General features: G+C 34.7%; 1 protein-coding gene and 1 long non-coding RNA gene across 2 annotated transcripts; one reads left to right on the plus strand and one right to left on the minus strand.

Annotated features, from left to right (window-relative positions):
• Positions 1-1,280: 1,280 nt before the first annotated feature.
• On the minus strand, positions 1,281-11,279 carry LOC149921300 (protein adenylyltransferase SelO, mitochondrial-like). Its single transcript, XM_090163602.1, has 12 exons — positions 10,728-11,279; positions 10,531-10,669; positions 10,204-10,473; positions 10,029-10,144; positions 9,863-9,966; positions 9,632-9,804; positions 8,996-9,030; positions 8,616-8,925; positions 8,390-8,556; positions 6,907-7,052; positions 6,769-6,845; positions 1,281-2,519 (listed from the first exon to the last, which is right to left on the minus strand). Exons 1-11 carry the CDS (start codon positions 11,051-11,053, stop codon positions 6,778-6,780), a joined length of 1,854 nt encoding a protein of 617 aa, XP_090019728.1. The 5' UTR covers positions 11,054-11,279; the 3' UTR covers positions 1,281-2,519; positions 6,769-6,777.
• A 610-nt stretch (positions 11,280-11,889) lies between these two features.
• LOC149921301 (uncharacterized) lies at positions 11,890-13,096 on the plus strand. Its single transcript, XR_016477344.1, has 4 exons — positions 11,890-11,922; positions 11,988-12,147; positions 12,237-12,342; positions 12,454-13,096. It is a non-coding gene; the product is annotated as an uncharacterized LOC149921301 (long non-coding RNA).
• Positions 13,097-13,357: the final 261 nt, after the last annotated feature.

Below are 13,357 nucleotides of genomic sequence, written 5' to 3' on the forward strand. Positions count from 1 at the left end.
CGCGTCTACACTCCGCTAAGCTCTCCCCATCTATGTACTTTTGCCCGTTTGAACACTAGGCCTTGTAAAGGACCATATAAAGAGTAGCTCTCAAGTTCATAGTCCATGCATTAATACATCCTAGCGCTTCTATACTTACCCATTAATGAGACAGATGATCGATAATCAAAATTTTAGTTTAGGTAACGGAGCTCGGAGCTTCACCTAGCAATAGATTGAGCAACAGAAGAGTCGGGGCTATCATTTTTACCCCTTAAATATATTAGCCCAAAAAAACAATTTTCCTGGGCTATTTGCGACCGAATACTATCGCTATGCCCCCTTTGGTTGGCCATTGAAACCTAGATAGGTAGCGGATAAAACAGACGCTATTAGTTTTTCCTCGTCGTCTATCGTAAATTTGACTTTCAAAATAATGATACTGGCTTTTTAATATAATTTTTGAATCGTTTGCTTATAACTTAATAAGTTTTTTAAAAAACAAAACCGCTCTCATGACTTTTTAATTGGTCTGTAGCAGACGCTACATCACTTAACTGTTTGTGTTGCTTTAACCTTCTTTTAAGTATATTTTAATTATGAAATTATTATAGATATTACACTAAACACAAGTTTTTCTCAAAATGGTTATTTTTTACTTGCTTAACTTTTGCTCTCTGGTATGGGATTGAGAGCTGATTCTCGATATCAAAAACGCCCATCACTGGCTCATTATGACGACCAAAACTGTGTGGTCATTCTAGAAATGACTCTCAGTAAAAAATATAACATGTTTAAGATATGGAACCAGTGGCGTAGCCGGGGGCTAAGTAGGCAAACACTTTATTTTTAAACCTTTTCTCAATGGTGGGCGTTTTGAAAATTAGCAAAGTTCACTACTAATTTTTTTAAGCCTTTAAACTCGGTACATTCTTATCTAAAAAATGTTTTATTTCATAACGTTTTTATGTATATAATTTGGTTGATTACAACGGCGTGGCAACTTGCTCACCATTTTATCTCGTCAAAATAAATAGTCTATATTTATTTTTACTCATACTTCTAAATATGACATCTTTGGTAAGTCATTAGTGCCCCCTCCATCCCCGGAACCAAAATCCTGGTTACGCCACTGTATGGAACTTGCTAACTTATGTGAAGAAACGTAATTATTAACTTATGCTTACACTAAATAAATAAACGAAAACAAACAGGAAATAAACCTTTAATAGCTCAATCGATTTACATGTTTGTATTATGTATATACAAGCTATAATGTTTTACAATTAAAAAGGTACAATTAACAGAGTGAAACGGAGGGCAAAATAGACGTCATGTAAACAAATAATTCTAAAGTATCAATTAAATCCAAAATGTAAATGTAGTGGCTAGATTATTTATTTATGAAACTACAGCCAAGTGATTTAAATGTTTCAAGAAGTTTCGTGTTCAAGGTTTTCGGAGAATGAATATTTCATGAATATTTATCCCACCACTTTAGTAATGTTATAAGTTACTTAGGTCTACTTTTTATATAAATAAAAAATTTCATTCCAATGCCACGCATTACATAAAAGAGTAAAACCAGAAGCTAATAATAAACCCCCTTCGTTGGGCAAGTATCAACCCTAGACGTTTTGTAACATGTTACATGACTAGCACGTATTATAAGTTATAAAACTGTCAAAAAATAGTGCGTTGTTAAATGTGCATTTTTCGTTTTGTTAGAGCATGCGCAATAAACAATTTTATAAAAATCAGAGGCGTAGCAAGGGGGGAGCACTAAGTGCTAGTGTCCCCCCTAAAACGTATAGTCGTATGTACGTATATTTTTATTTTTTTAAATTGTCTTCCCCCCAGCCGAATGAAAATCCAGGCTACGCCACTGACAAACATTCTTAATCCAGATAATACTAAAGACCAAACGTATTATGCATATATTGATCAGTCCATTATCGTGAAGTTATTTCTCTGGTCATTGGGGAAAAATTTACACGGGGAATAGAGTTATACTTCCTCAAGAAGCAGTTTAAATATAAACTTATGGTAAAACTATTCTATTGGTATTTCTAGTAAAATAAATTCGCTCCTCTAAATTTTTAATTAGTTAATTTAAAAAAATACAATTCCTATTTCATAAACTGAAGATTTTTCGTTTACTAAGCAGGCGATAAATCACAAGGCGTCTGCTTAGCAGACGAAATACTAGCAGTTAAAGAGCTTCTGGCTTTGGTCACTAAGTGAATACATACACTGAAAAGGCTAATTGTAGTGCTAACAGAACTGAATTTTATTATATCTAACGCGTATACAATATGGAAATCAGTTAATTATGTAGCGATTTGTAATAGAAATATCCTACTTTTATACAATATATTTATTGTTTTGGTTAAGTGTGTTTTGGCTTTTAATTTACCTTTCTGCATTTCCGAAATTAACCTGTAAATCAGGCATTTGATAACCCGCTTGGTTTATACCAAAGCCTTCATGCGTTTTGATTAAACAAAAATAAGTTATCCGGAAATGGAAAAATTATTCATCTGTAAAGAGATATATAAACCACAAAGTTACAAAAATTACATCATTAACCAAAATTAGTTATTTTATATCAAGAACGTATTGAGGTCAACAGAGAACATGTGGTCGCACTCTTTTCACGATTCCCCGCCATTAAATTGGGAATAATACTGCTAGAATTACAATTACGATTTCGGTTGTCATGGTTACGCGGGACCTGTTCTGATAAGACTGTACGAAATTAATCTTTATAATTAGGCGGTAGCGCCATCTACATTTTGTAAAGTTATATGGCTGAAAATAAATAATGATTAGATAAATCACCGTAACTTGAGTTAAAAAGGATTGTGTTGACAGAATAAAATTATTTTTAAACAATTTCAAAGGTTTGTTTGTTACGAATAATCATACATTTCAATTTCGCATCAGATTCGCGAAAAAATTCAATTGCAATATAGTTGCCACCACTAGAGACAGATGCCGCCACGGTAGAACGATAAAGTTGAATAAGTATCCTTATTGAACGAAATTGGTCCCGCGCCAGCCAGATTTAGTTGTACATCTATTTATTCCCAACTCAATGTTCCCCGCCTACTCGGCGAGATAGCACGCCTTCGTGCAGAAGTGTCTTCCCCCTTTACGAGAAAATGGAGGAAGAGATTACACGAGGAAGGCGTGGTTTTTCTTACGGGGATCACGAGTCGAATAAATTCTCTGTTCGCATTAATACATTCTTGGTTATGTTAATTGTTTTCATGCAAAATGAGCTTAACCAAAACAACGCTTTGCGTGTCACAAAGCGGTGTTTAAATGAACCGCAGCTGCTGGGAAATACTTCAGAGGTGGGAAATTGACGGAAAAAGTCCATAATTTAACGCTTCAATAAACAGACAACTTTGCGTCAAACCTTACGAACTTTTTTTGCTGTATGTATGAGCAATATGCCATATTATGTCTTTTGCCAGTTAATATTCATAAATTAGACCTTGTAATTATTTAATTTTGCGGAAAACCCATTCTTGTGTTTGCGAATACTTATATCTAAAAAAAATTGTTCATACAGCATTGCCACAGTTTTTTTAATTCAAAATCCACAGGCTTTACCTTACCATTTCTTAAATAATTACCTGACTTGTAGACCTATTTTAAAATTCAATGACCTGCAGATACACACACACATACATACATACATACATACATACATACATACATACATATATATATATATATATATATATACATATATATATACATATATACATATATATATATATACATATATAAGATTCTATATAAAACCTTTTCAAGGATTTTGTTTCTTAAAAAGAGTATAAAGTAGAAAGTTCGATAGTGGATCATCGAATTTCACGTTTTTTCCGCTTGGAGCGCTGATGATTGATTTTGAGTGAAAAGTTTGTAGCAACCTATATTCCTACCGCCTTAAGTTAAGGGAGGTTTTCACTAGGTCTAAAAGTCGAGATGGCAGCGTCGACGCAAAAAATATCCGTTGGGCCTAAGAGCTGGTTTTCTCTATACTCGAACTACATGTTAACTTCAACCACTACCAAAGGCGGGGAATTTTCAGCCTCCGCCGGAAATATAGTCCGCAAAATAAAGTGATCAATGTTAAATATTATTAGATTAGTTTGTGAAATTTATTGTCTGCCACTAATACGATGTAAGAGCTTGAATGGGCTCGTAAGTAAAATTAGTATTTTCGTCAAAATATTATCCCACTCAAAAATTTAATTTAAAGTAACACCCATTGAGTTGGAAATATTAATCTAGAGATCCAATCAAATCTGCTCCCCGCGAAACAAGTTTTTGAAAATTACGAATGTGCCGTCTGCTCTAAAATGACGAGAAAACGTTATCATATGACCCGTGGCGCCATCAATTATTTTTGAAAAAATAATCTTTTTGCCGGAAAACGCGTCTTATTTGAACGAACCATTGAGAGATAGACGGTGCCACGGGTAGAATGATAAAGTTTTCTCGTCATTTGGGAGCAGACGGCAAAATTCTTATTTTTTAAAAACTTGTTTCGCGAAATAGAAATCCGACGTTTTTATTGGACTTCTAGATTCATACTCAATGGTAACACCGCGCCGTAAGTACCTTAACCACCGTAATTCGTAATAGCATCCGCTTCTACATTAGAAAGATCATAGCAACCCTGTTTAAAAAGATTTCATTTGAAAATTGCGCTTTTAGAAAAACGGAAGAGGACTAAGGCAATTGATCAAATAATGAAGTTATTAATGTTAAATGCAGACCGCTTTAGTTGTCTCAGGTCAAGGTTAGTAGAGAAATTCGCTTTAAAGGTCTCAGGTAGCATTGATTTCGAGTATAGAGGAAAAAACTTCGTGCGGAAAAATGTGTTAGGCCTAGACCACGGCCAACTTTGATCACGCGCTGTTCGCGCTACTACGGCCAACACATTCGTCGAAATTCCGCGAGCAAGGATTTTCCCCCTATAAACTGTACTATAATATGTAGGAGTTCAGCGCCACGCTCGGTGGTTATATTGTCCCCAATGTAAAAACTATACTAAAAATAATAATCCGCTAGGGGCGCTGACGTCATACACATCTTTTGCTCATAGGTTAACACAGAAACGTCAACGAATGAGATGGCCGCTGTAGCGCGAGAGATGCGCGAGAAATCAAAGTTGGCCGTGCCTAGACCTAAGAGGCATTTTTGGCGACCGTGAACGTAGACGCAAAAAATGTCTTAAGGCGAATTTATTACGACAGTAGGTGGTTTCTTTTCACTTGCTTCGGAATTTCGGAGTATGTTAAGAAGAGTAAGTCTATAATGTAATTTTACTCCGATTCTGTGGTGGAGAATAGTTTGAGTCGGAGTAAAAACGCTTTTTCAGGCTGCCTGTGACCAAAGATAATTTAAACTCGTACCCTAGATTCGAAATCACTTTCTCGGGCGTTGCCGATAGCGTTTACCCACTTCCCGCTGGAACTCAGAAAAAATTCGCTCCATGGTTTGAATAAAACGATTTAGGTTAAAAAGAGTACACTTTTAGTCCGAGAACTGGCGAAAAGAAACCACCCAATGAACGTCGACGCAAAAAATGTATTAAGCTTAACGGGAATTTATTACGACAGTGAACGTCGACGCAAAAAATGTATTAGGCTTAACGGGAATTTAATATTTTATATATATTTAATATCTTTATTGCACATTAACATTGATTTTTTCCTTTCCTATTAAACTTTTCTAAATGGGTCACCAAGAAATAGCAGACGATTCAGCTTGGGCAATCAAAGAGTGAACAGGGTGTTAAACCATGGACCAAGAATCTAAGGGAACTCACAGTGACTGTTTCCGATATTGTGACACGGTAGGAGTGGCCTAAATCGGAAGGCTTACTGAGGTACACCAGCCACTTTGAAGCGCCTAAAGAATTCTGTTCAACTATCAGTACGAGAGGCTTAGCCGGGGCATGGCTTATAAACAACGTGCGCTAAAGTTTGGTTAGGCTTAGTTCATTAATTTTTTAAGTTTAGAAATGAAATGGAATCCAGTTAAAGACTTATGGTTTTACCATATTGTCAATAATTTTCGAACCCATGTTCAGCCCAAAAACGTTATTAGTCGCCTTTGTTTAAATTATATCTTGAGTCGACAACGGCAATTTTTGGTGGTTTGATCTTTAAAATTAACTTTTAATTTTTTTAATTTATCGAAACTAGCCTACATAATGCTAGTGAAATAATTTTGCAAATAATTCAATAATTTTTGAGTTCCTATACCTACGGCCACCTTTGATCTCTCGCGTTACAGCGGCCATATCATTCGTTGACGTTTCTGTGTTAACCTATGAGCAAAAGATGTGTATGACGTGAGCGCCCCTAACGGATTATTACTTTTAGAATAGTTTTTACATTGAAGTCAATATAACAACCGAGTGTGGCGCTGAACTCCTACACGTTATAGTACAGTTTATAGGGGGAAAATCCTTGCTCGCGGAATTTCGAAGAATGTGTTGGCCGCTGTAGCGCGAACAGCGCGTGATCAAAGTTGGCCGTGGTATACCATAATTTCTTTTTATATCTGGCAACGCTGCCCCCTTATTTTCGAAACTAAGGCGGGGAAACTAGCCTTTGTGAATCATAATTTTCTTATCATGGTATCAATATGAGTTTTATTTAATTACACTAAATTTATGGAGATAATTTATTAATTAATTTCCTGAATTTCTATTAGAACCCTTAAAATGTACTTAGCAATTTAGAGTTAAGTTTGTATACATACCTACGAGGATCAGCTAACTCTAATGTCGGAAGCCCAAGATGGCTTTTTACAACCCAATCTTGAAAGAACTGTGTCACCTAAATATAGAAAGATTAGAATGTTCTAGTAGTTTACTGAATTTTAGTTTAAGCAGAATACCTTTAGTGGCCACAGCGCTGTCAGCTTCATCTGCAACATCATCGTATGGTTTTCTTAACCTTCCTAGTACTCGAACAACCTCGCTGTAATCACCCTCTTCAGCTTTATCAATCGCTTGTTGAGCGACATAATTTCGTAAAATAAAGCTAAAAATAGATTCATGCAATTATTTCAACATTTTGGCTCAAAATTATTAAGATTTCCATCAGGATTATGAGCCTGGTTTAAAAATATGCAATACGATTATTGTTTTATTTCATTGAAGCCAGGTTGGATGTTAGGTTTTCTATTATTATCTAAAACAGGCAGTGCTCCAAATGGACTGGAACGCCGTTCCGTTTCGAAAAAGTTTTTCCTGATAGCGTTCTGGTTCATAAAGATAATATTTTAATGCACAGCCCCCGTTTTTCAGAATAATCGGAATCTTTGAAAGGAAACACATTCCGTTTCGTGAATAAAGCGATTTCGAGCACTGCTAACAGGGTTATAGTTAGTGGTGTGCGAGTACTCGAAAATTGCAAGTACTCGTTATCGAGTCCGAGTCGGACTCGGAATACGTAATTTTATTACTCGCACGGGTACCCGATTCCCACGAAAAGGGTACATAATTACTCGAAGCGGACTCAAGTAAATAGATAATTTGAAAATTACCCGGCGCGTCTAATATTACTCGGCGAGTCCATTATTACTCGGTGAGTCCATTATTATTGGAATGTGGTATAAAATTAAATTGGTAATAGTCTAGATAACTTGTTATAAGTTAAAAGAAATACCTGTGATAAGTTTTTCTAGTCGAGCCCTAACCTAAACAGTATCATTTCATTTGTTCTACAGTTATATATAGTTTTAATTTTAAATTTTGTTCTTGAATACCAATTGCCACAAGTTGTGTCATTGAGAATTAAGATCAAATTAAAAAATATTTTTTAACATTCTGATTGCTGAATTACTGATTTTTCTATTATTTAATAAAATATAAAAGTCCTAAAAATTAAAATATATCATACTAATTAATTAGAAACCACTATTAATAAATTTACAAATTTAATGATTATTTAAACAGCGGCAAATAAATTCCAGACGAATTGGCCACGATAACTTAGGACTCGAATTGAACTCGATAAAAATTAGGACTCAAATTGGACTCGTTAAAAACATTCCGGACTCGTATTGGACTCGAAAGCTTTAAACCTAATTCTTTAGGACTCGAGGACTCGATCAAGCCCTTAATATTTGGACTCGAGGACTCGCGAGTCCAAGTTTCTAAGACTCGAGACTCGACTCGAATTTCAAAAAACAGGACTCGCACACCCTTAGTTATAGTATTAGATCTCAGATGGGGTTTTGTGGTTTATCCTCCATTGCAAACAATTCCGTCTTTTGGTGTATTGAATGTAAATCAGGTTTTTACTTTTGGCGGAATTTTCGATGTTGATTTCTTAAAATTTTTAACCTAATATTGAATATCTGACAAACTACTAACCATGGATTAGAACTATTCATAACATGAACTCTGTCATCGTTAATTTTGGTAAGCTCTTCCTCATCAGCTATTCCTTCCACTTCTAATTTCAGTCGACCTTCGTAGTCTTTTAACCATTCTTCCCAAACTTCTTGATCAGTTGATTTCTTTAATTCCGGTGTTAACCTCTGTAATGATAGTTGCGTGTCAATATGTTTCATTTACATTTTCTCTCAAAATAAAATACTTTTAGTTCTTCAGCTCTTTCAATTCTCGCTTGAATTCTCTCTACCGCAACCATTCCTTTGCCTAACTGCTCTAACAATTCGGGATTGCTTCTCATAAGCATCAAAAACATTTGAAACTGGCGGCTATCCATTGCCCCTTCATTTGTCTTCATTAAATCTTCCACGGTTGCGCATGTCTCTAATAAGCTTTGTAAGGTTTTGGTTTTCCCTTCTTGGTTGTTTAGTTGATAGAAGCTTAAAAGGCGAAAGGTTGCAGTGAAATCCGACCCAGTTTTTTCCATCGCAGCTAATAATGCCTTTACCAATTGCCTATAATTAAGAACCGTATTAATTTTAATATGGTTTAGTCAAATATCTTAAATTTTCAATTAGTATTTACCTGTCTTGTGGCATTTCCTTTTTTATTAGACCTAGCTGTAAAATTACAAAAATAAATAACTAGGAATAAATCATGGGGCCAATCATGGTATAATAGGTGTACACGCTTCCCATAATGAGTACATAATCTTGGTGTAATCTGCGTAATCTTATTTTGCCTACTCCACATAATTGGGGTACATCAGTCAAACTAACAAGGAGACGTACCGAAGCGAGGGGCTGATCACTATCCGTAATCGGTGAACAAGCCTATAGCTTTGACTGCACTAAAAAGATTACGTAATTGGTTACACACTTTGCACTAGCAAAGGCTGTGTACTGCCTGTAATCAGTATACAGAATTTGAGGAAGTGGTTAGCCCCTCGACTAATTTGGGAGATAAGTAGACATTTTTTAAACTTGAAATTTCCCAAAAGGAAAAGTTTTGATGGGCTTTAGTTTTGCCATGGCAACCAAAAATGTTTTTGATTACTTAACAAGTTAAAATCTATTTTTCCCTATTAAAATTTCAAGTTACATAAACGTCTATTTATCCCCCAAATTTAAACAAAATCGGTGAAAATCAACTCGGGTCGTCTCATTGTAAGTGATCAATACCTCAGAATAAATGGTCTTTAAAAGGCAATTTCAATTCTACCTTTTTCCTCATAAGATCGAGGTACATTTTATCGAACTCTTCCTCATACAATTCATCCAATATTGGAAGGGAATCAGATAAGGGCAAAAAAGGCTGCAAGGCTTCGGCTAATTTCTGGAGGTTCCATTTGCATATTTCCGGTTGCTTAACATAAGTATAACGCCCTCCATCATCTGAACAAAAAATATTATAATTAAATTTTGTTACAAAAATTAATTACCGATTGCTTACCTGAAGAGTTGCATATATAGTCCGGATTAAAATTCTCCATAAACCCAAAAGGTCCATAATCAATTGTCAATCCTAAAATGCTCATGTTATCTGTATTTAAAACACTATGAAAGAATATTTTTATTATTTTTTCCTCCACTAAATTTAACTGGCAAAATTCATTTACCCATGACAAAATCCAACGCACTGCCAATGTGCCACTAGCCTAGCAGTTCGTGACACTACTTCTTTATAAAACACTTTCAGTCTTTCAATATCGTTATTTTGGTGCATTTCTTGAATCTAAAATTTTGAAATTAACAGTGATGGCGTGTTTGAATTTATATTTAAAGCATCCGTACCTCAGGATAAAATGTAGACAAGACGTAATCCAATAATTGTTTTAGAATATCTACTCGGCCGACGCTTGGCCCTCTCCGACCCGTAAACTGATCCACAGTTTTGAATATTTCAAACGAGCCAAATCTTATAAAACTTTGAGCAATACGAAGAACTATAGTGCATCTTTCATTTATAGGATGTCCATCATAAAATATATCTCTAACAACTCGTGAATCAGATGTAATGCAAGAGCCAGCTCTCGTAGTTGGAATATTTAAAAAATGCATTGCCTGTTGAATGTTTCAATTTAGAAATTTTTAGTACTTAAGAAGATTTAAAACTCAAACCTCGCTACATAAAAATTCGCGGATCGAGGAACGCAAAACTTTACGACCATCAGCCTGACGAGAGTATGGAGTGGATCCAGCACCTTTTAGCTGGAATTCCCAGCGTTCTCCTTTACTATTTAAAACTTCCCCTAAATACCTTCATTATAAATATAGATTAGTATTATGTTAAGTTCGTGGATGATTTTAACACGTACATTGCTGCTCCATCGCCTAACTGCCCAGAGAAATATCCAAATTGATGACCACAATAACAATGTGCTGCAGGCTCACTTCCTGGTATAAGTTTATTGCCACCAAAGTATTCCACAAAATCAGCATGATTTACAGCATCTTCGTTCAAATCTAACAATGATAAGGCATCTGTTGATGCTGCCACTAATGTAGGGTTTTTTACAGGTGACAGTTGAACTTTTGAAAAGCAGGCGCCTGCAACACTACGTACATAATTTCGTTCTTCGGTGTCAATCGGTAGTTTTTTTAATGCGAGGTTATCAAACCGTAGGGTTGGAAAAGAACCCATTCCTACTGATTGGGTTCCGATTGAAAAACAAGAAAAGCCTTGGCCCAAAAAACTAGAATTTATTTTTCGAAATATTAAACTACCGATGAATTTCCTAATAAATGCCAGGTTTATAGATAATAATTTAATAATTATCAAGTCACACTTTCCTTTTATTAAAACTGTGTATGTTATTGTTGGGAAGCACCTTTTATTAGAAACTGACCTTAGTTGATCAAATGATTAAATTTCACTGCGTAGCAGACGTTTTTTTATACCCTCCCCATCACTGCACTTTGTTTACCGTTTTCTCCACGGTGATTGGTTATTTGTATGAGCCCAGTCGTCCCTGTGATTTACGTCAATTGCGGGGCAAATTTGAATTTACAAATTTTTACGTAAACAAGGTTCATCACAGACATTATAATAGAATAGAAAGTCCATGGGCTCATGAACTTAATTTTCAGTGTTACTTGTAAAAAGAGTAGTTTATGTTAGATTATAGAGAAGGGACTATTTCATTGGCTGTGGATTACGTCAATTTGTTTATTTTCCCGAATAAATGGATAGACCTAGTTTTTCGTGCTGTTTGATTAATTTGTATTAGGTTAGGCCAGAGAGGGTAAAGTCGCTTCGCTACTGAGAGGCGTCTCTTCCTATTCCCGCAATGTTAAAATTTCGTTACCAGTTTTTGACGCACGCGCGAATAGAAGAAATTACAAATGAAGTTCAGGATCCCACTACCAGGGTGCTACAGGGTGTCGTTAGTTAAATTTTTTTAGAAGATTTTTGTTACATCCGCAATATGGCACCGATTATTTTCTTATTTCTGATACTAAAAAATTTAATTAAAATGTGAAATGGTTGTTTCATGTGAATTTATGACGCAAGTAAGTAAAACTAATTATTTTTAAATATTATATTTGAATATTGAAGTGTCAATTCTTTTTAACAGCCTAAAATAATGGGAAACATAAATAGCCAAGGCCTAACAACAATAACAATAGAAATTAATATATTGGAAATGAAATAAGATCAAATAACTTAATGAAAATAAATAAGAAATAAATATATAAGATAAAGCTTCGAAGTAGTTCAAAAAAGACGAATATGAGGTATGAGTTTAGTGCTGTATCTTCATCAATTTCCTGTCCAGTCTTTTCTGTGTCTTTTTGTAATCATGATCGAGATCTTGTTTTTTCAGGGCACTGTGCATGCAAAACTCAACGAAGAAACTTATCATGTTTTGAAATACAGTCGGACATGTTGAATCTATTGATGCTTGAAACCAAGTCTTGTCAATTCGACGTGTAATAAATTTTTCCATACGCTCTTTGACATTTGGCATGTGAGATAGTAGTTTAAAGCTATAGTATCAAATACCTCATTTGTTTCTGTAATAAACTTTAAAAAATTGTCAGTAGGTACTATAAGGCTACCAAAAGAAGAGTTCTTTGTTGTTTTGAAAAACTTGAAGAAGGAGAGCACATTTGTAGGATCAATAATTGGATTGTTCTTTTTGAGTTGGCTGAGGCAAGAGGAGCATTGGTGGTTGGAAAAACAGCGATGGATTAGATATCCTGATATATAGCTAAGGACATTTTGTTTAAGTAGATTTGGACTCTCAATTGAATTGCATATGCTCTGTTCGAATGTGTTTAGAAGATGATGACAATTGCGTGTTTAAATCTAAAGTTCTTTTACCATTGTGATTAACAACTAAAGTAATGTAATTTATTAAAATTATTTGTTATTGAGATAGACAGTTTCAAATTTCAATTACCATTTTCTGAATTTTCGCATGAAATACTGCTGGACAAAGTGTAATTATGTTCATCTAGAACATTCAATGTGTTTTCCTCTGAAATTGGTTGTGATGCGTTTGTGACCAACGCGCTTTCTTCCAACCCATGTTCATATGTCGCATATGGATATGCTATACATTTTAGTATATTAATTGTCAGTAAATTTTTTAAACCACATTAAGAACCCTTAGATGTTTTTCTTTATACTTCACTAACTGTACTGGAAAATGAGTAGTGTTAATAAAATATTGTTGGCACAGCTGATGGTATTAGACTATTTTTAGTTTTAATATTCATAAAACTCGTCAGTGAAATGATTAGAGCAAAACCTATAGTTAAAGTGTAGGTATTCCGTTGTTTTATTTGTCAGATTCTCGTTTTTTACATTATCCAACTATGATAGGGAACTGAAATTTCAATAAGAAAGTTAAAGTAAAAATAAACCTATGTAAAAAACGCGTATTCACCGTTCTTTTTCCCTTGGAAACTTGAAAAATTATAATCGAGAATTCTTATTTTT

This window comes from Leiobunum rupestre, chromosome 11, assembly GCF_980474605.1.
Source record: "Leiobunum rupestre chromosome 11, qqLeiRupe1.1.hap1, whole genome shotgun sequence".
Taxonomy (NCBI): Eukaryota; Metazoa; Arthropoda; class Arachnida; order Opiliones; family Sclerosomatidae; genus Leiobunum; species Leiobunum rupestre.